The 21,237-nt window shown below is 39.8% G+C and overlaps 3 protein-coding genes across 7 annotated transcripts in view; 1 reads left to right on the top strand and 2 right to left on the bottom strand.

Annotated features, from left to right (window-relative positions):
• Positions 1 to 2,229, top strand: part of LOC118228069 — a 76,144-nt gene extending 73,915 nt beyond the window's left edge. For all 3 annotated transcript variants that reach the window (XM_035419299.1, XM_035419298.1, XM_035419297.1), the window contains one exon: positions 1,177 to 2,229. In XM_035419299.1, coding sequence (XP_035275190.1) covers positions 1,177 to 1,182 — 6 coding nt within the window. In that variant the 3' untranslated portion in view covers positions 1,183 to 2,229. The remainder of the gene's footprint in view (positions 1 to 1,176) is intronic.
• On the bottom strand, positions 1,852 to 14,049 carry LOC118228165 (BTB/POZ domain-containing protein KCTD19-like). Its single transcript, XM_035419501.1, has 16 exons — positions 13,222 to 14,049; positions 12,796 to 12,943; positions 12,392 to 12,621; positions 11,350 to 11,449; positions 10,899 to 11,103; positions 9,274 to 9,419; positions 9,046 to 9,161; positions 8,711 to 8,853; positions 8,065 to 8,148; positions 7,742 to 7,874; positions 6,694 to 7,201; positions 6,377 to 6,517; positions 3,984 to 4,138; positions 2,777 to 2,878; positions 2,327 to 2,445; positions 1,852 to 1,926 (listed from the first exon to the last, which is right to left on the bottom strand). Exons 1-15 carry the CDS (start codon positions 13,501 to 13,503, stop codon positions 2,353 to 2,355), a joined length of 2,586 nt encoding a protein of 861 aa, XP_035275392.1. The 5' UTR covers positions 13,504 to 14,049; the 3' UTR covers positions 1,852 to 1,926; positions 2,327 to 2,352.
• A 42-nt stretch (positions 14,050 to 14,091) lies between these two features.
• LOC118228070 (leucine-rich repeat-containing protein 36-like) lies at positions 14,092 to 20,118 on the bottom strand. 3 transcript variants are annotated; one of them, XM_035419300.1, is made up of 11 exons: positions 19,904 to 20,118; positions 19,500 to 19,597; positions 19,279 to 19,403; positions 18,782 to 18,833; positions 17,903 to 18,322; positions 17,056 to 17,354; positions 16,336 to 16,483; positions 15,650 to 15,849; positions 15,306 to 15,408; positions 15,065 to 15,176; positions 14,092 to 14,607 (listed from the first exon to the last, which is right to left on the bottom strand). In XM_035419300.1, the coding sequence occupies exons 1-11, from the start codon at positions 19,933 to 19,935 to the stop codon at positions 14,427 to 14,429; spliced, it is 1,770 nt and encodes a 589-aa protein (XP_035275191.1). In that variant the 5' UTR covers positions 19,936 to 20,118; the 3' UTR covers positions 14,092 to 14,426. The 3 variants fall into 3 exon arrangements, with proteins under 3 accessions (XP_035275191.1, XP_035275192.1, XP_035275193.1); XM_035419301.1 differs by having other exon boundaries at positions 19,500 to 19,594; XM_035419302.1 differs by lacking the exon at positions 19,500 to 19,597.
• Positions 20,119 to 21,237: the final 1,119 nt, after the last annotated feature.

The raw sequence follows: 21,237 nt of genomic DNA, 5'->3' as shown, positions 1-21,237 counted from the left end.
ATCGCAGTCCCTGGACCTGGACCCAATCAAACATCTGTGGAAGCAGCTGAACAGGGAGAACTAACCAGTAACATAAACAAATCAATCAACATATGGGAAGTGTTGAGAAAGTTGAAATGGAAGATAAGATTTTGCATAAGCTAGTGGAATCAATGCCAAGCAGAGTGAGGGCAGTAATCAAGGCAAAAGGCAGACACACTAAGTACTAACAGTTATTTTTTTAATACATGCATACTTTTTTTAACTTTTTTTAAAATGTATTCGTGAATAAGGAATATAAACAGAGTAGTAATTCTATTGGCCCTTGATTTCCAGTTCTTGGTAGTGTCCTCTGATTTTTTGAGCCCTGCTGTTAACACTAAGAAACACTACTGATGATAGTACATTCTAATTTAAAGTTATTTGTAGGTGTAAAAAGACTTGCGATGTACTTACAAAGGCAATACAAGGTGGGGTGCTGCCAGTGGATTGCAAGTCCAGATTCATCAGGAGCGTATTTCATGTTTCCATCAATGCTTTCAACTACAATTTCCCCCTATAACTAATTACACCAATGTCTCACAGTATTGCTCTGCTGAAAGTCATTTTTTGCCTGTAGAGAATGGTCATACAGTACACAGTTGAAGTATTATCAAATGGTTAAAACAAGATAAGGTCACTAAACCCATTTTACCAAATGTACTCACCTATTATCGCTCAGCCTCATAGCTAAACAAAGCCACACAAAGTCTTATCCAGCGAGCACATGATTAATCGCTTGCTTTAGGCCAAATTAATCTAAATCCGTAACACGGCCCATTCACATAAAAGAAACAAAACGCACAAAAGATGTTACGGAAGAAACTGCCGCCTTGCTAATCAGTGAAAAGTCAATTCCTCCCACCTCTTCTTAAAATACTACGTTCCACCGCTGCGCTTAACATTCCCACAATGCACGAGTAACCGAAGCTTCTCCGCTCCCACCTAATGACAGCGGGTCGTGAGCTCATCCCCCGCGGTGTGATAATCTGCTTTAAGCGAGGCCCTCGCTGGTTAAGCTTCATCATTCACTCTCCTTCTGCCCGAGACGCTCATGTTAGCACTTAGCGTGTACAAATGTGGATCTGAGGCCTTTCCTGTTTGCCTCGGGAATTCTCCCTGTAACACCCTGTAATGCGGCCCTCGTCTGTTTCGCAGGTTTAATATCCGGCTGCTCTCAAGAAGACAGCGACGCCACCCCAGAAGAAAGTATTTATTTTCCGACACTGTGCCAGCACGTCTCATCTAAAACGGACACTGAATGAGTGGGGACATAGCACTGTTTAAAAAAAAAGCCACTTTTTGAGCATAACTTTTTATATTGTTTTAAAAAATTGATTTAAATATTCTTGTATTTATCTTTTTTTCAAACGCACCAGTGCAGTAGTGCCCTGTACTATACTGAAAAACTGTAAATAATTATTTTAATACCTTGCGACGCAGTTAAAAACTGTCCTGTTCTGTTGACCACTTTGCTGCAGACTGCAGTTAAAACAGCAGAAATATATGTACCTTCAAAAGAAAAGGTACTTCCAAATTGGAGAGAGGGTACAGAAGTACTCTTCCAAGTTTAAAAAGCTGTTTGCTTTTCTTTCCTTTGGTCTTCACACAATGGCTGTATTATGTCCTTGCTGAACTGACCCTTGGTCAAATGTCTATGACTTCTCTTACTGTGATGGCATTATGCTGTGGTAACGCAGTTCAATAATACAGGTATGTCAGGCTTGTGGCTGTAAAAATCCAGTTCTGTGTACTCTTAAGGTAAAGCAGGTGGTCTGTGAACATAACTCTGCTGGTTCTCCAAGGCAGTTAACAGCTGGTCACCCATCATTGGAGCCTTGCACCGCACTGACCAATCACAGGGAATCCAGTGGCCTCTTCGGAGGGGAGGAGCCAAGTTTAACTTCGCTGTGTTGTTAACGTTAAAAAAGACAAAAATGTACATTGTTTGTAAATAGTTTGGGACAGCAATGCTCTGTGGTTCTAGTTTCTTAAAGAATAGGGAAAAATGTTTGTGATAACTTTTGAACATCTTTGTATTAACGAGCACAGCAGGGAATCACTGAAGTGCTATTCTTAACATATATAAAAAAACAAAAAACAAGAAAAAAAATTTGTAGCTGGAGCATGAATGTTTACCAAGTCTCAAGATACCTTAATCCTAACAGGTTCACATGTATTTAATAAAGATGGATAGTCCTGTATCCAAAATTAAAGTCTGGAGTTTTCTTTAATCTCTCTTGACTTGACAGTTAATAATATTTTTTTTTGAATGAAGATTATGTTGGACCAATGAGGCCATACCTACCAGTATGAGGACAGAGATGGCACAGTTCAATCTTCAGGAAACAGTGTGGCTATCTGACACAGGTCCTCCCCTAGTAGTTCAATGCACTTGCTGTACTGCTTTGCAAATCTCAGTGTGTACTGTAAACAGCAATGAGACGAAACCGTCAGGATGTTTATTAGGAAGTCTTGGAAACAATGAATATCATAACAGTTGCCACCTGTAGTCATTGAAATGGTTAAGTCCTGAGTACGATCTGAAAAAATCAACAAAGCCAATAATTAAATACATTTTACAGTACAATGTATAATATTGAAAGCTGGTGGATATCTGGCTCCAGGGGAAGTAAACACTCATAGGTAGCAGCGTAGATGCAAGGACTACTTAAATATTGTTTTGGAAAACTCGAAGGATCAGTGGGCAGTAGTGTGGAAACAGGAACAAGTATCGCTGAGGCAGAAAGCACCGTACCTTCACCCACTGTAGTAGCCTGTCCTGGATGTGCTTTTGTTTTTCAAAACAAGAGAGTTTCATTAGCTCCCCCACAAAGTCTTCTGGTTCAGCCTGCTCAGTCTGGAGATAGAAAAAAGGCAGCAATGTACCACGGATGACAGACTCTTCCTGCTATGTTCACTGTCACAAAGACCAAACATCCAATATCATGGATTTAACAGGTGCTGAAAAGGACTTTGTATTTTCACTTTTCATGATTGTGTTTGAATTAAAGAGTATTTGAATTCAGGAATATATACTGTAGGTTTTGAAAGTGCATTTAGAAAGAATTCATTTGAGAACACAAATACTACTTTTAAGTAGTATTTGATATGCCATAATCTCATAATACACTGTATTTCATTTTGGTGAATTTTAAAATTCATGTGCTTGTACTTTTAAAAAACCACAAACATAATCTGGACATTTATAGTTTAGATTTTCTTTTTGAATGTTTACGGTCATTGGGCCTCATTCACAAATCATGTGTACGATCACATTTCTTTGTATTTGTATTTGTAAACTGTGTATAAGAACGTTTCCAAGAACCAAGAACGTTCATCATTTTTTTTGTATCTGTACTTGTTCATGGCTGTTTCCTTATGCTAATCACATGAGCAGGATAGCGCATACAATTTATAAACAGTAAGCATTCATCATCTCATACACCTGGGATATGCACAAAACCAAAGGTCTGCACATGTGTCATGAATCCCATATTGGTTTTTCATAAGAAAATTTTTAGAACAAAAGAGAGAATAATTTCAGAAAAGTTTTGTGAATGTGGCCCAGTGCAAAGCCAAGTTACCATGTTGCACTTAAACACTGGGTCTGCAACCCAAACTGTAAGCAGAATTTATTTTTTCCACTATTTGAAACATGATTAAAATTCCTTGTCTTGAAGCAAGCATTGAAAGTTTTATACATAATTGATATGTATTTCATCAAATACTTATAAATGAATACTTGATGAAATAGATTCAGAAAGGATTTGCTAAATATTTAAAATGAATTTGATTTCTGAATAAAGTATTTCAGCTATTTAGATCCAAAACACTTTTCGCATCAAACCTGAAAATATTTCAGTTATATCTAAAATGTCATTTAAAATGTACACGCAAAAGCAAATGCATATGTATTTGACCCAGGTCTGATTAAAACACTTGAAGCGCAAGTGTTGTCTTACCCATAAACTATAGACAAGACCAGCCATTTTAAGACTACAGTTCCTTGGATCTTTCAGCCTTTTGGAGTCTACGATGAGCCCGGCCAAGAATGCATGGCATTCACGGGCATACAGCATGTCTTCATAAGTCATGTTGACGTATACCAATGCAGTGTCTGGAAGGTAAGATAAGTCAAACAGTAACAATAGCAGTGACAACAAATAGTCTTCCAAAGCTATATTTTGCTCCATTTCATCTAAACAGATAAAACTTCAAATCAGGCAATACTTAAACACAGTAGGATGTTCAATTAGCAAAATTAAGAACTCATGAGACCTTAGTTCCACAAGCTTTATCATGCCAGGAAACAAAATATCACCTTCAGTGCATGGTTTTCCAACTGAGTTTTGCTTTTCAGGAAGGATATTTAGCAAATCTCTCATCACTTAATATTAAAAATAGGGATTCTTCAGAGAGTTGAAAGTACAAAACGGGCTGTTTTTTAAATTTTTTTAAAGAAATCTCTAACTCCACCATGTGGTAGAATAAATGTACTGCACAAAGTTGGCAAGAAAACATGCTCATGAAGGGGCACAATATGAAGATAAACCTATAACCGATGGTGACAGGACAGTGAAGCTTGATGAGCTACAACAGGGTGGAACATGTTTCCAGTGACCTTAATGGGATTTAAACCAATCAGTGCTATGGAAAGCAATTTTTTGCTGAAAGTCTTGTTAATAAAGACTATAGAGTACTTTGTATAGAATGATTTGACACCCAAACTGCTTAACATATGCTCATTTAAAAACAGATTAAATAAACAAAGTAAAACCAGGAAAAAGAAAAAAAAAAAGTACCGTCAAAATGTTTCGCTGATCAGTGCTAGAGGATAGTATGACTCGACTAGGGACATTTGAACCAGCAATTACCTGTTTTGGGAATGAACCATTTTGCGCTTTAAAGACAAGTAAAATAACCCAGTCTAACGCCAACGCGTTTCACGCCCAGATGAAGGCTGATGTGGCCGAAACGCTTTGACTGTTTTTTTATTTTTTTATTCCTCATGCCAATTGAATAAAGGCTTTTTTAAACTCGTTCGTCCCTCCAACAAGAGGGCCTTCGACTGCATTGAAGTAAGTCCAGTTTTATACTTCTAGCACGGAGGCACCCTTCTTTGCTCCCTTCGAGTTATCTCCGCCCTTCTGTTCAATGAGCACCTTGTTGGCTCGTCCTGATTTCCGGAGGTTCTGTTTTTCTTACACAAGTAAAATAAATTCAAGAAAGAAAATCAATCCCAGAGGACTAGGGTAGCCAATGTAAGGTAGCAAGGGCGAATGATGTGAGCTCTTATATGTCCTGAATAGAATTCTCACAGCTGCATTTAGAACAGCCTTCAATCTATCAATATTCTTTTTGGGGAACAATAAAAAGAATATTGGACCAATGATGTATGCTTGTAATAAATGCATAAATCGACCTCTCAGAATCCAGCTGTGAAAGAAAAGGTCTTACTCCGAAGAAACATTAGTACAGAAATCAAAAAGGTTATTAGTAATAATTTGTGTTCTAAAACTCAGGTTGAGTCCCTAAGTTCTTTAATTTAGATTTTCTTGTAGAGCAAAAGGCCCCAAATTGTTCACCAGTTTTTCTTTCTGAGTTTTTGGGGAGTTCAGATCCTTTAGGTTCAGAACATTTCCATAAATCCAAGTAATGACTGACAGACAGTTAAATACTGGTTTGAAAGCTTTTTTTATCAACCAGCTTCAAATGAGGTTTTCTTAATTTTGTGCTCAGTGTTCCAGCTTTCTGTACACAACATTGCAGAGAAGAACAAGTAAGTAACATACAGAAACATCGAGAAACAGGTCCATCAACATTTTGCCACTTAAATCGATATCCACAACAACTTTAAAAAGAATAAAAACAATGTCGCTAAAATGCTCCGAAGAGTGCATGTTTGCTCCAGAAGTGATTGAGGAAGCGAGGGTTGCGTGTGCGCATGGTAACTACGGTGTCACATGCCTTTGATCAACTCCACATGGTTCCTTTGGCCATTATGAACTTTACTACTTAAGACTGGAGGAAAAATATGATAACGATAAAATAAATGTAAATACCTTTTCTCATTCATAAGAACTTACATACAGGACTTACTCTGAAGATCTTGTGTCGTTGGTGAAGGATGCACTAAAAAAAAAAGCAAGAATGTAATTTTTCCACGTAATTCGCCTCTGTTGTGTCATACAAACACACACATCCATCTCATTCAGTATGCTGAAAACAGCAATATCAGTTACAATTACCACTGGTGATTATTTCCACTTTCTATAATTAACCAGTAAATCACCCAGTAAATTTCTGTAATCATGATTTATGCTCTCAATCATCTTAGTGAAGTAGAAGTTCTCACCTGTATGTGGAGGCGTGGCCTCGTAAATGATGCTTTCGATGAAGCAGCTGCTGGCCCCACCTTTCCCAACAACAGGAGGATGGCGCACCCTGAGCACACAGCCTCCGGCCGACGGCCTCCTTCCACTCCTCTCACCTCTTCCTGTGAGCACGCAGTACAGGAAGTCAGCCATTTGCACTGTAGGGCCATCTCTCATTACATTACATTACATTTATCTAGCAGACGCTTTTATCCAAAGTGACGTACAAAAGTGCATATCAAGGTCATTGGAACAACTACAAAACACAGGTGACAAGGTTATTGGTGCAACTTCTTGCCTGTCATGGTAGAGGTGTGCAGCTTGCCTTCCCATTGGCTCTGCTGAGGTTCCCTGGAGATCCCTCCCTCCTGTGCGCTGAGCGAAGTGTTGGGCTGCCCGCTCACACTGAGCCCCGAGGGCATGCTAGGCTGCCGACCTGGGTCCTGCTCGGGGAGATGTTCCGTCCACCCGGTCGCCTGGTCCGCTGTAGGCCCATTGTCTGGCTGCCCCTCTGGCTCCCGGCTCATACCTGCCTGTTGCTTGGTCCAGGCAGTGTCTTGCACCAGAGGCTCTAGTTTCTCCGGTGAGGCTAACAGCTTGCTAGCACCCTCTGTGTTGATCTCATTACCAAGCGGGACCTCCCCTTTCCTGCCAGTGGCATCGCTGGGCGGACTGGCCATCTCAGGGTTCTGAGGCTTGCAGATATCTGTGCAGGAGCAGGAGGACGATTGAAGTTCCATGATGTCTGAGGTTGCTGAGTCATCCAGACTGTCCCACTGTGGCTGCCCGACGCAGAACTGAAGGTCCTGTAGAGTGACACCAGCATGAACAGAAGCGTCACACCAACTGATACACAAGTATAGCCCAGCCCCACTACTTTAAAGGCTGAGAAACACACCCCAACTCTGGACATGTGCATCCTGAGGTGTAGTTTCTTCTGATCAAGAATTTAGCTGCCTGAACTGAGTACACTCCACATGACAATTAATCAGAATTTGGTAATTAATTCCCTCGAACAAGTTGCTACAAAAAAAGCAGACGATTGCAAATATGTTATGGCCAGGTAATTTCTTAAGTAGTTGTGACCTCTAGTCAAATTTTTGTTTGTTGTTAATGATTATGACCATATATCAGATTTCTAAAAAAGGACCATGGGCAAACGAGCGTTATTAACATAATACTAGGCTATTTGTTCATATACAGATTGTATGTTTATGTTTATATATCTATTTTTAATCCCAAAAAGAAGGAATGTCCTGGAAAAATAGGACTAATAGGTTAGTCTAATATTAGCAGAGGTATTCCTATCAAAGACGCCATGTAAGTAACATAATAAGACAACGTACTTCGTCATAAGTTATCTGCACAAACTCATCCTCATCTTCATCGTAAATAAGCAGGGATTCTTCCGAAAAGGCAGACGTGTCTCTGGTGGACCCCCGGCTCTTTCGCCACTCTCTGCATGGAAACAGCACCGCACTGTGACCCGGGGGGGGGGGGGGTAGGGGAGTCCGGGGGCAGAGTGATCGACCACGCCCCAGACCCTCCGTCGTTTGATAAATTTAGCACCCTCTGACTCTCAAAGATCAAATCCTCAGCCAGAAAGAAAAATGCTAATGAAACAACAACTGCAGTTACAGTCCAGGAAACAAAGCAATGGTTTTCTCACCTGTATTCTGTGCAGTCCTTCAAGGCATCAGAGAGAGCCGGGATCTGAAACTCTTCAATTTCATGGTGAAGCAGAGGCCACTCACTACAGCATTGACACAGGTACAAACAGCTAAACATTCAATCCTTGATTTAACCTTCTAAGAACAATTCATTTTTGTCCCCTGTAGGGGACACACGACTCAGGTTTTAATCTCATGAACCATACGCAACATGGCCAAAAGTACGTAAGCACCTGACATCCAATGATGATGATTTCTCATCCGAAATTATAGCCATTAATATGGATTTGGTCCAACCTTTGCTGCTATAACAACCACCACTCTTCTGGGAAGGCTTTATACCAGATGTTGGAGCATTATTGCAGGGATTTGCTTCCATTCAGCCAGGAAAAGCATTAGTGAGGTTGCACACTGATTTGGCAATTAGGCCTGGCTTGCAGTTGGCTTTCCAATTAATCCCAAAGGTGTTTGGGATTAATTGGAATAAATACTTCACCTTATGTTTCTGCCAGATTGCAGGAAACATTAATAGAAAGTGATGCAATACCTCTTACTGGAGTTACCAAAAGAAAATTCTGTCCTTGCAATGAGTGATTATTACTGATGACACAATGAAGGAACTTGATTGTGAGTTCACATATTGACCTGAACTCAGTTGGCAGCATGAGCTGACCGCATCTCAGAAAGTTGAGGATGTGTCGGAACATCAGTCCATCACCCTTCACATAGAGGCTCTGCCCGTATGCTATCCAGCTGACCTTTCTGGAGTTGGAGAGCAGCTCAGGGTACTGAAAGGGAGAACAAACCAGACTTACTATACTGTGAACCATCAATATAAAGCACAATGCAAAAGAATTTTGGAAGAATAAAGAAATGTGGTTCTACATTTCAATAAATATCTATTGTAGCATCTTTATAAACATCATCCCATATCATGACAGACTTAATCCCCTAGAAAGACATTTGTCCAGTTTACGTACCTTTAAAAGGGTTTTTAAATAAGTGGCATACCAATGAGTTCCAACATAAACCTTAATGACTTTATAAATGGTGAACTTTGAGACTGAAGCAGACCAGGGTCCTGTTGTAAGAGACCCTATAAGAAAGAGGGGGGGACATCGGTCCACAGTCACAGAAATTAAAAACTATTTTTGTATATTTTCAAAAAGAAAATAAGTAAGGACTTATGAGTATAACTAAGGACTTACTGCCTGAGGCCTTCCTGTTGAAGAACTCCCATACAGCTTCCTTGATGGCCAGGTAGAGCTCGTCCTGTCCCTCCAGGTATTCGCACAGTCTGCTCTGCTGGGATGCAGTCTCGGTCAACGGGAGACGGCAAGTTCCCAACCAGTTCCTGAAACATTCCCAAAGGCTCGCTGAGGCTCGGCATCAAAAGCACACTCACAAATCTCTGCTTCCCTCCAGCTACTCGCACAGCACACAGGTATAACAGTGCTTTTCACGAAATTGCCCACAACATACCTTATGAAACGGACAGTCCAAAACTAGGCAAAATACTTATATTTGAACACTTTAGCAATCAGTAAATTGCTATTGATTACCATTTTGAATGTAAAAAATTAACACAAAAAAAAAGAAATGTATAGTACATTTATACATTTAACATTTAATTTCAAATTCTCAGGGATCCATGTGTTTTACAATTTAGCCCACATTTAACTTCAAGAGTTCAGTTCTTCAAATTCGTATTTGACCTAGTATTGCTGGCAGTGACAAATTTGACATGTCAAGTGCAAAGCAGAAATGGGATACTGTTTTTGTATCATAAACCCGAAGCAATATTATTTTGGTCATGCAAAGCTGTTTTCTATGGAGTAACCAAGGAGAGATGTGAGTGAGTTACTTTGGTGGCAAGGACATGGGAAATCACTGACAAAAATCACATGGCCATAAATTAGTCCACAAAATGTGAGTCATGACTGTACCTGCACTTGCAAAGCAGATCCAACAGCTACTGTGTTCACAAGCAATACATATGCCAGACATTGTCTGAATGTAAATATTTTATTTGTTACTTATGAATGATTTACTTCCTGATTTACATCACGAAGTATAGCTGTAAAACCAGATGGGTTTTTTTACAGACTGATTTATATTTGGAAGTTCTGTTCTGTATTTTCACATCATTTTTATTTATTTATATGAATATTATTTTCGCACCCAATGCATGCTGGGATAGGATCCAGACCCTGACCAGGAATAAGCAGGTATAGATAATGGATGGATGGATGGATGGATGAATTATTTATTTTTATTTGGCACCCAATGTGGGGAGGACCATGTCCAATTCTCACTCTAATTTACAATGTCAAATTATCTGCAACCACAGTCGTTTCGTGCGTGAATCTCATTCGGCCAATTCCTCTGACGCACACTTTTTACACCGCAGACTACAGCTAAGCTCACACAGAGTGGAGCTGGAGGAAGACCTTCCATATGCAACTTCGACATACAGTCCACAGGCTTCCGATCAATCAGCAGAGTTTGTTACATTGTGATGAATCACAGACCCCCATCTGACTGAACCCTTCCACACACTGGGCGACACAATCGCCAATTGTGTATCGCCCTATGGAGCTATCCGGTCACAGATGGCACTGGCATAGTCTGGATTCAGTCCTAGACCGTGGGGCTCAACCTTGCACCGCACGTGTGCTTAACCATATGTGCCACCCAGCAGCCCCCGATTTAGAATTAATGTATTGTTTATTTATCAAATCATTTAAACGCTTTCACGGTAATCTTACTTTCCATATTTTTCAATGTCTCACTTCACATACATGCATTATGACCATCAATATCATAGACTTACTCCACATGTTGAAAAATGACCCCGCTTCCAGTGATGTACACTTTACTCCCATCCACGTTGCTGTCCACATAGAGCTGCCCCAGGGAAGAGTCCGGATACTTAACCAGGAGGTTGAAGGTCATGACATATAAAGGCAGTGAACTGGACTGCTTCTTTGATTCTGGGCACCAGTCTTGGATCAATGAGTCCTCCTTATAAGTGGCCCCTGTGTTTGATGGCATGTTAGAGATGCCTGGGCAAATGTTTATACCTGGCTGTCAAATACACAATTCACTACATTTTTTTAGAAACAAAAAAACATTAGTAAGTAACCTGAAATCTTTCACAGCATATTCCATTTGCAGTTCTAGTACAAGTACAATAAAACATTTAATGATATAATATTGTGTAATATATTTCACCCTCCAGGGGCATTTATCATTAGTGTGGTAATTAATGAACTCTGCTGTACCTTGGAGGTCTTGCAGAGCCTTTGTGAATTCTGTAATCCCAACCATTTCTGCTTCACAGATTAACGTTTCATAGTCATGAAACCGTTCTGGCAGTAGGATCTTTCCAGTATGAAGAAAGTTGGCTTAAAAAGGAAGTAAGTTTGATATAAGACATAAAGACATAATTTCATATAAGATATAATTCCAGCAAGAGTAATGATTGATACAATACACAATAACTTCTGAGTAAAATACAATGACAAGCCAAGGCTTTATGTCAAAAGAAAACCAGATGTCAAGCAATAAGGGTTTTTTGTACAGTCTGTGCCAGGGATTTTGGTGCCAAAAAGTTCATATACAAATATAAATTTTATGAAACAACCTGAGTAACTTAAGGCAGCACCTAAAATGAACGTGTTGTCACAATTTTTTTCTTATTATTTTGAGCGGAAACGGCTGAAACAGGAAAAATCAGGTGTGATTTAAGTGTATTAAGAGGAAATGTGTATGAAGGGTGTGATTAAACCAAGAAAATGTTGGTTTCTTTTCAGTTTCATTATGTTGGATCAAACAGGATCAAGGTTACACTGCAGTCTGTCAAGTCTGTCTTAGCAAATTTTTTATTCTTGCAATGAGACTTAAAATCTTTTTCTCTCAAGTAGAAAATATTATATTGTTTTAAGTTACTGTTTTTTGACAAGTGTTGCCCCATTGGAAAATCTTGAAATGAGTCTAACTGTCCTGCCTCACAGTCAATAATTTTGTCTTATTTAGCAAAAAAAAAAAAAAAACATTAGAAATTACATTACAGGCATTTAGCAGCCACTTTTATCCAGAGCGACTTACACAACATTTCTTCCACATAGCATTTACAATGCATCCATTTATACAGCTGGATGCATACTAAAGCGATGCAGGTTAAGTACCTTCCTCAAGGGTACAACAACAGTGTCCTATCCAGGAATGAAACCTGCAACCTTTAGGCTACAAGCCCAGTTCTTAACCATTATACTACACCGCCCTATAATTCCAAATGGCAAAATGTAATTGTTTGATGAGTGCAGGCACTGTAGATTTACACGGCAAGGAGCAGAGAGGCTTGCCTAAGAATCTGAAGAGACGGCTGCCGCACTCAATGACGACCACATCTTCACAAAGCCACAGCAGGTTGTCCTGTGTCACCAAACTGGGATGCAGCCTGACCTGGTCCAGTGGTAGGAAGCAATAGTAGACCTCCTCATCACTGTCTACCAGGGGAGCACCAACCAATCCCGGGGGAATGGCATCATGCACTGCACTCAAAAAGAAAAAAGAAAAGAAAAAGTTGGCGGCTACTAACCGAAAGCTAAGTCTGTCCTCACACAGTAAAGCATAACTTGTTTCAACTCAAAAGCCTGAGAAAGTGGAGTCCTGCTCAATTTTTTGAGCCAGACATCATGATAACACTGTCTAATTCCAGGACTCACCTGTGGATACAGGACTAGTCATGGGGTCTGATAGCCTGGGGTTACAAATGCGTGTCTTCCAGTAATTCAGAGTCGCTCTCTCTGTGACCTGAAGGTCCTCAGGACGAGCTCGCAAGAAGTGCTTGCCAGATTGAAGATTTTCTAAAGCCTGTAAAACATTAATAGTTGTGAAACATAAATAAGGGTAAACAATAAATATTCATTTTACTAATACAATATTATGATAACACTGCAATAATAGCATTGGGACAATCTGTTGTTCCCTGTGGGTACTGAACGAAGCTGTTAGTATGGACAAATAGTTTATGGACAAATATCTTGCCCAATGTTACTCAATTTTTGACAGTAAATAGCAAAACATTAAAAAGTAACACTGCAAGGCATTGCAAATATAGACATGGTGGTTTGGTCAGCCAATTAAATTACCTGTTGCAGCGATGTTAGGTGTAGACCTGCTGCTTGCTCATAGAGAATATTTACCTCTGTGGTGCAAGAAGATGCCAGTTTCCCTGTATGCATATAATAATGTACATGCCTGAAGGTACAACCATCTCTGTCAATAAATAATCTTGAACCCTGACCAACGGTGAGAGCTTCTCTGAATAGCAGAGAATCCTGAAAGAGGGAGAGTCTGCTCAAAGGAATGGAGAATAAGCATCCTCCAACGTTGAAGAAATGAGATGTCTGATTATTCTCTCTTGATGCCATCACTGTCGACTATTCTGTGACACAATTTCAGTACATGTAATTAAGTAAAAAATGAAAAGGATGTTAAGATCGCTAGCAAGATCGCAATTAATTCACGTTATTTATGAAGCCAAGATTGTTAGCTTGTTCGCCCTATATAAAATCAACCGGATCAAAATAATTTGACCTTAGTTAGCTAAGTGTATGCTATACTTATGTCGTTCTGAGGAAAGATCGTTAGATTTTAGATAAGCATCTTTCGGATCCCAACATCCGCTATCAAACACGCTAGATTTACATTTAGTTTCGGATGGCATTAACAGAGTTTTGCATTCAAAAGTAACGTCAGCTTATCACATTCGGCCGTTTTCTGTGGAACGTTCTATTAACCAAAATAACTCCACGCGCCACCAGGCAGTCTTATCAGCAGGCTAGGCGTGTAGAATCGAGGACTAGTTTTTCAACGTGTCAAGAAAACAAGAAGGCCAATGCCCTGCATCAAAGCGATACAATGTTTATTAACGATATTAGATATCAGTGTAATAACGATTTTTGTTTCGTTAAATCTGCTGTCATGAGCCCGTTTTAAAAGAAAGACATCGTGAATTGTTAATTCAATTATTGTTTTATTTTGCATTAAACAAACTATTAGTAAGTACAAAAACACGTTGGCACACAAACAGATGGTTATATATCAAATATTTAAACAAACAGACTAGAAGATTAAGTGAACTGGAGCAAGTGTTTCTCCCAAAATAGCGCAGGCAATTTAGCCACGTTGGAGATATTCAATAAAAAAATGGGAATTTTTAAATCAGCTGCTGATTAACACCAGGTAGGCAATATCATTCCCTATTTGAACAGAAAATGGTGATTCTCTTTATCTTGACACCCAGGACGCCATCAATGACTTCGGCTACACATTTTTTTCAGAGAACTTCAAGTTATTTAATAACTGTCAAGGAGCCCTTGTCCTGTTGTGAGTGCTGCATTGAGGAAGGAGACAATAAATTAGCTGCCATTCTAAATTCATGGTGTGACACAAATGTATGTGTGTCTGTGTTTTGGTTGCTGGTTGGATTGTTAAACTGTTCCATAAGGGAGTTGTTGCTGGAGAGCAGAGATCTGTAACAGAAAAGTAAATATAAAATAAAATTAAACATTTTAAAAACAAATAATACTCAAATTGTAATTACAATTTGTGTGTAAAGTAGTCATTACACACACACATGCACAAACACAAGCTCTCTCACACACACAAATGTGGCTTACACACACACATATACAGTAGGCTACAGGCCAAATGTATTAGGCCACGTGTTTTTTTGTTTTTTTTTTGTTTTGTTTTTTTACTTTAGGTGGAGAAGAATAAAGTGTAAACACTTTCTACATGGTCAAACCAAAATGCATAGAAATACTCTTAAATAATAGTGCTGAGCCAAATCAAGATGAAATATGTCTTTGTTCGAATGCATTATGGAGCTTATTGTATAATTGCTGAGGAAACAGACATTGTTTGTACTGTAACCCCTTTTCCCATGCGTGTATACTGACTTAGTGTCTCTGCATTTTGATGAAGTACCTGTGGCTGTCCTGAAGCAAACCCATTGTCTCCTCCAGTCGTTTAAAGTGTCTCTCTTGCTCCCTTAGAGCTTCCACCTGCCTCTGCAGACACTTGTCCCATTCCCTGCCAGCTAAATAAGAAAACACACAAACACACACGCACGCACACACACACAAAGCTTTCAGTCATGAGCAAGTCAACATTACAGAATGCATATGGAGGTAGTGAAATTGAACAGAGCCGGTAAAATCTAACCCACTTTCAAAAATGTTCAAGGCGGACTCTGGTTTTGAGTTGACTGTTTCACAGTGTAAACTGTTTCTTTCCCCCATTGCAGTTGCAGCACTCTTCTTCAGTGACTCCTGAAACATGACATACTACATTATTTTATCAGCTGCATTTGATATGAAACACGGTATTACTGTATGTATGCTAATACACTGACTAACTGTCAAAGTTTAAAAATCAAATAAGATCATTCATTTGAAAACTAAAAACTGTGCCTTAAATAAGGGTGATGAAAGTATATTGTGGCCTCTGTTAAAGATACAATGATATGTGACTGGAGTATATGTAACTGGATGTATGACTGGAATGACTGACCATTTGCTGATGTGTTTGTGTTGGTTGGTTTTTCTGGTGCTTCAGATCAGAGCTGTTCAGGCCCAGGGCAATGCTGTCTTTCACTCTCTCTGACTTATCTCCATTCTTATCCACGTCCTTCATCCTCCATGGGCTCCTGCCTCTCTCAAACCGGGCAAGAGAGGGTGACGTCAGAGAAGCTAATAGATCATACGCAGGAGCTGCAGGAAATACCAGCACGGACAGTGTTGTGGAATATACTGTAGCATTAACAGGAAAATGATGTGCAAAGTCACAGCGGGACACAATGCAATAGGAAGCTAGTCAGTCTTTAGCAGCATGCAAGCAGAGTTGTAAAGAACAAATGCTCAACCTCCATTACCTAACTACTAATAAGTTAGCTAATTGCAGCTAATTACCTTAAGTCTGTATGATGGTATCATTGCTGTTATGCCCTTTCCAAATCTATTTGTCTGGTGAAGGCTAAAAGAATTGAAGGCTGAATAAAATGAAATTCTGAATAAACGCAATGATAAATCATATTGTGAGTGCTTGTTACTCTTCCTTACTTTATATTATAGTACAGACACAAGGTATGTGTGCTTTGTTGGACAGAAAGCATGAAGAACCTGCCAGAATTACACCATCATTCCATCCTGCTTTAATACCCTCTCCCTCTACCCCCCTTCCCATCAGGCTGTTCATACTGAGGAATCGTGGGTTGAGCTGTAGGGAGCAAGGGCCGCTCCAGTGCTGGTCCACCAGGTCCAGCAGCTGACGGAGCACTGAGGAGAGCTCCGAGATTGGGGGTGGAGGGGTCCTGGCCAGGCACTCGCCCTCTCTCAGTCCCAAATCCTGACAACAATAAAGAGGAAGACTTCAAGACTTCAAAAAGCACAGTGCTAAACACAGGCTATCAATCACTCACTAATCTGTCATTTTAAATAGGGTCAACCAAGAACTCCACAGCCCTTAGAAATCAACAAGACATCAATGCACGGTTTTGCTTCTGTATTTACCTTACAATACCTACAGAGACTTAATGACTCCTAAAAAGTACTACTCTATTATATGAGTCGTTGATCAAATTCAACTGTTTGTTAAATTTTTGATTAGTAATTGACAGATCACATCATAGCTCCACGCATGATGGGATTCAGGAAACCTCACTCTCCAATCACAAATGTTTATTCAATATTAATCTCAAAATGTCTCCTTTGGTGCAAACAGCTTGTTTCCTAATGATAGATTAATGACAGATGGTGTTCATGCACAAGCTGATAGCTCTCATCACTTTATATACTTTAGACCAGTCACTCAGCTGTGTGCAATGGAAACTGTGCAGCCATGTTTGTGTACCAAATTAAATCGATTTGGGGAAGTCTTGAAATGAAGAAAAGGCGACAAAATGGCAAGCGGATATTGACCTCTCGGCCTCTGGCTGGGTAATTTTTGATGGCGGTCCGGGGGTGGTAAGCAGATACTGTGGTGCAGAGTGAAGAGGAAAGGGACTGCAGATCTGTGCTTTCCAGTCCAGAGGGAGAGGCTGGAGGACTGGGACGCTGTGAGGTGTGACTCTGAGATGCGCCGTGAGTCCCAGGTAAGTGGCTGTCCAGTAATCTGTCAAGCGAGTGACTGCGAAGGGAAGAACCGCAGCTCTGAGACACCTCCAGAAAATTCCGGAAACGTGACGCTTCTTCTGGCAGGTGAGTGGCAACGTAGAGATCTAAATGGGGACAACAACACGTCCTCCTGTTCACTTCTGCAAATACAGAGACCTGTCTAATGCTTTGGTTCACGATGCAAAAGACATTATGGAAAAGTAAGCATAACATGCAGTCATATTCTGTGCATCCATCTGTCTTCCAATCTCCGTCCTCCTTAATAAATCCGAGTGGGATTACGTTTGATCACTTTCAAATCAACAAATGAAAGTTGGGTTAGTCTACCATCTAGTGGATGAAAGTAAACCTACACAGTCACTTATTTTGAATGATCAGCCTTTTAAAAGTATTCCATTCTATTTGCATAGTGCTATTTATGTTGCTATATTGTAACTGCTAAATTTTAGCTAAAGGTTTTATATACCATTTAATAGTTATTATTATTATTATTTACTCTTGGGTGAAATAGCAGCAGCCAGCTATGACTCTACAACCACTGAGTTACAAGAGCAGTGTGTAAACACATATACACTGCCACCCAAATCACAGTACATCATACAGTACATTTAATTGTATTCTGTGGTTGTATGTGATAAATGAGCTCCTTTACCTGACGTGCGTTTGAAAAAACTGCTGGAGTTTGGTTCCAGCTCCAGCGTAGGGTCAGGGACTGCAGTCTTGGGCTGCGTAAGTGGGAGATGACTGGGAGTGCTGCAGGGACACAGATCGGAGCAGGGCTGGAAGGCCCTAACATCCCTACGCCTCGCAGGGCTATCAGTGAGAGCCTCAGGCCCGGTTAAGGAGCCCCACCGGGGGTGTCCTCTCCTGGGATGCGGGGAGAAGCACCAAGCCTCCGGTCTCTCTGCCGTAGAGGACGGCAGAGCCTCTGTCTGGGACCCGGAGCTTTTTTTCGGGGGGTGGTCATCGGAATGGTCCTCAGCGAAGGTTACGCGCGCCCCCTCTTTGGACCGGGACGGAGAGCGTTTTGTTCGCAGAGAGAAGTGTGCAGAAGATGGCAGGGGCCGATATTCTGAAACACACAGATTGGACACGCCTATTGCACCAATCACGGGGGTGGCGCTACCCTGTGATGGCGCTGCCTCATCTTCCTATAGTGTCCTGCTCTAATCACAGGGAACACCTCATGCTAACTAACCTGGAGCAATACCCCACACTGCTTTAATGATTACAGCACTATGAAAATATCCTTATCCATGAGAGGAAAATCACTCAAAAATTTTTAAAATAAAAAAACCAATGACTCATATAACCATATAACCCATAATTAATAACTAATCAAAGCATATTGCATAAACAGTATACCAATATAAAATTCATAATAAACAATAAAAATTACTGCTTTCAAAATCATTTAATAATCACCATTCCATACCCACATCACACCCACATGCAACTTATTACTTCTTCTGCCAGACCACGCGTTTTTGTACTCAGAGGGAAATGACTGATGAAACTGTAATGAATTTACCATCTTCAAAAGCTGCACTCTTCAGCTTTGTGGAACATTTCATCTCCGAGATCTGTCAGAAACAGAAGATTTAGCTTCCACATGATGAAGCCAGTTTTAAAAAGAAGCATTAATTAAACATGTTTCATTTTGCTTGTATTGCTTACATTTTTTCAATGTGAAAAATTGCATATTGGAGAAATACATTAGTGGTGAAAAGCAACTTTAAAATCCTGTTAAGTCTGTTCCCCCATTTGACAGTAATTATATAATTTTATACATACGAATATACGAATTATTTCTAGCTGTAATAAGCATTCATATAGAACACTGTGCCACACATTTGATTCTTTATTTTTAAAACCATTGGATTGGGGAGCATCTTTAATGGTCATTACTTCTGGCATCCCTTTACCGCTGTGTATGTGTGTGTGTGTGCGTGTGTGCGTGCGTGCATGTCTGTCTGTCTGTCTGTTCGTTTGAACTGATTCAGATTGATTTTGCTCACTGTTCCATACCTCTGGGCAGCGTGCCCTGTACGGAGCAGAGTGTCTGTCACTGAGTGTACCAGGGCTGAATCTCAAGGGGTCAGTATTCACGTCCTTTCTCATCAGTCCAGTGCTGCTGATGTCCTTCTTTAATTCTAAAGTCAGAAATCATAGAAGTGTATGTCATTGTGAATAGGACTCTCACGGGCCTGAGACCAAGAGAAGAAGTCAGCTGACGGTCCCTAGAGTACCTGAGCCAGAGTCTGAGTTGCCTTTCCATTGGAATCTGTTCTTTCTGTCAAACTTGTGGAGTCTGTCCTCTTGAAGTTCACTTTGTGTCATGGCACTGCTAATAAAGAATACGTACCTCAGCAATGGCTATTCAATAACCCCATCATTCCATTTCTCAAGCTCTTCATGATAAAATAAGTACCATTCCATTCTGAAGAACCCAGCTTTGTGTCAAAATAAAAACATGCTTCCAAAATAAAATACCAGTTCTAACGGTAACTGTTCAGGTTACAGCCACAATAATCCATTTGTCTTAACTTGCAAGTAACGATTGTTTTGTTCTGGGTCTATTTTTATCATTATGCTTTACAGTTAACAGAAGCATTATATAATCCCCTAATGCCTTTCTTTTGGTCTCTCTCACCTTCCTGGTTTCTTTTCAAGCTCCTGGCTCATCTCCTTGTCTTCTTTATCAGAAAACTTTGGCTATTAGCTTACAAATTCTGCCCGGGCCACTCATGAAAGCAGGCTATGCAAATAAATGACAAACTGATTGAAAAATAGGTTTTACAAATTGACCTCCACAAGAAACTCTTTGCAGTTAAAAGCAGTTGGGTTCCTATGCAATTCATACAGCATTCCTGGTAGTCATGGATACAGTTTGAGGTGGATAAACAGTGCAACAGGTGAAAGGGAGGGGAGTACTGCATTGGCCAATCCCAGCTCACTGCTCACAGGTGCGTACACTGGCAAACAATTTGAAGTGCAACGCACTTCTTCAGTTTCTCACAAACGACTCTTCATTGATTCTGATTATTATGAAATACACATGCAACAGAATTAGAACTAGAAGCATTGATGTGTCTCTAAGTGGTTTATTGTGGATGCTGGGTATTATTTCATACATCTTTATACTAAGGATGGAAAGCTTTGGAAATTAACCATTTAAAAATTGCAGAAAAAAAAACCTACCTAAGTGAATATCATTTGTCAGATGGATTGTGCTAGAATCTGATTTGCAGTGTTTTCATTGCATCTATTTTCATAACATAGCTTTGCCAATGATACCGAGTGTGTGTGTGTGTGTGTGAGAGAGAGAGAGAGAGAGAGAGAGAGAATTTTTTTGTTTTATTTCATTACCAATCTGCCTCCTCTTCCTCCCAAGTCAAATTTAAGAGACCTGCACATGTGTTAGACCCTGAATTACTAACCAGAAGTCATATTGGATTGGCTGATAATTTTGCTAAAATTCCATCAGTTCATTTTTATGGGGCTCCCGGTACTTTTCTGCAGGGACAGGTAGTTGAAATGGCCTGATGCTAACTTGTGTGCTTGTTTAGATCTATAATAACAACTGGAAGAAGTTTATGCAGGATATCTGCCAGGTCAGATCTCTGGTTAATAAAACCGAAACAACACCTGATCCAGGTCTGAAAAGCAAGTGGCATTGCTACTATTTTTCATATTGATCAGGAGAATTCAATGCGGTATTTAGCCTATATTGTAAGTTCCTCTGGATAATAATAATAATAATAATAATAATAATAATAATAATAATAATAATAATAATAATAATAATAAAACAAAAACATAGCCAAAGGCTAGAATACAACACAATATAAATTAGTCAATTAAAATAAGTAAAAGCAAACGTGAAATTTAAGTAAAAGCAAGCTTATAAAATGAATGTGTGAATGTCATTTAATGTAAAATGATTTTTTTCCAGCAATGAACATGGAACTACTTAAAATGCATTTT

The sequence above is a fragment of the Anguilla anguilla genome, chromosome 5 (genome assembly GCF_013347855.1).
Source record: "Anguilla anguilla isolate fAngAng1 chromosome 5, fAngAng1.pri, whole genome shotgun sequence".
NCBI lineage: Eukaryota > Metazoa > Chordata > Actinopteri > Anguilliformes > Anguillidae > Anguilla > Anguilla anguilla.
The sequence above is the reverse complement of the archived record's forward strand: the minus strand, read 5'-3'. Positions and strand labels throughout refer to the sequence as shown.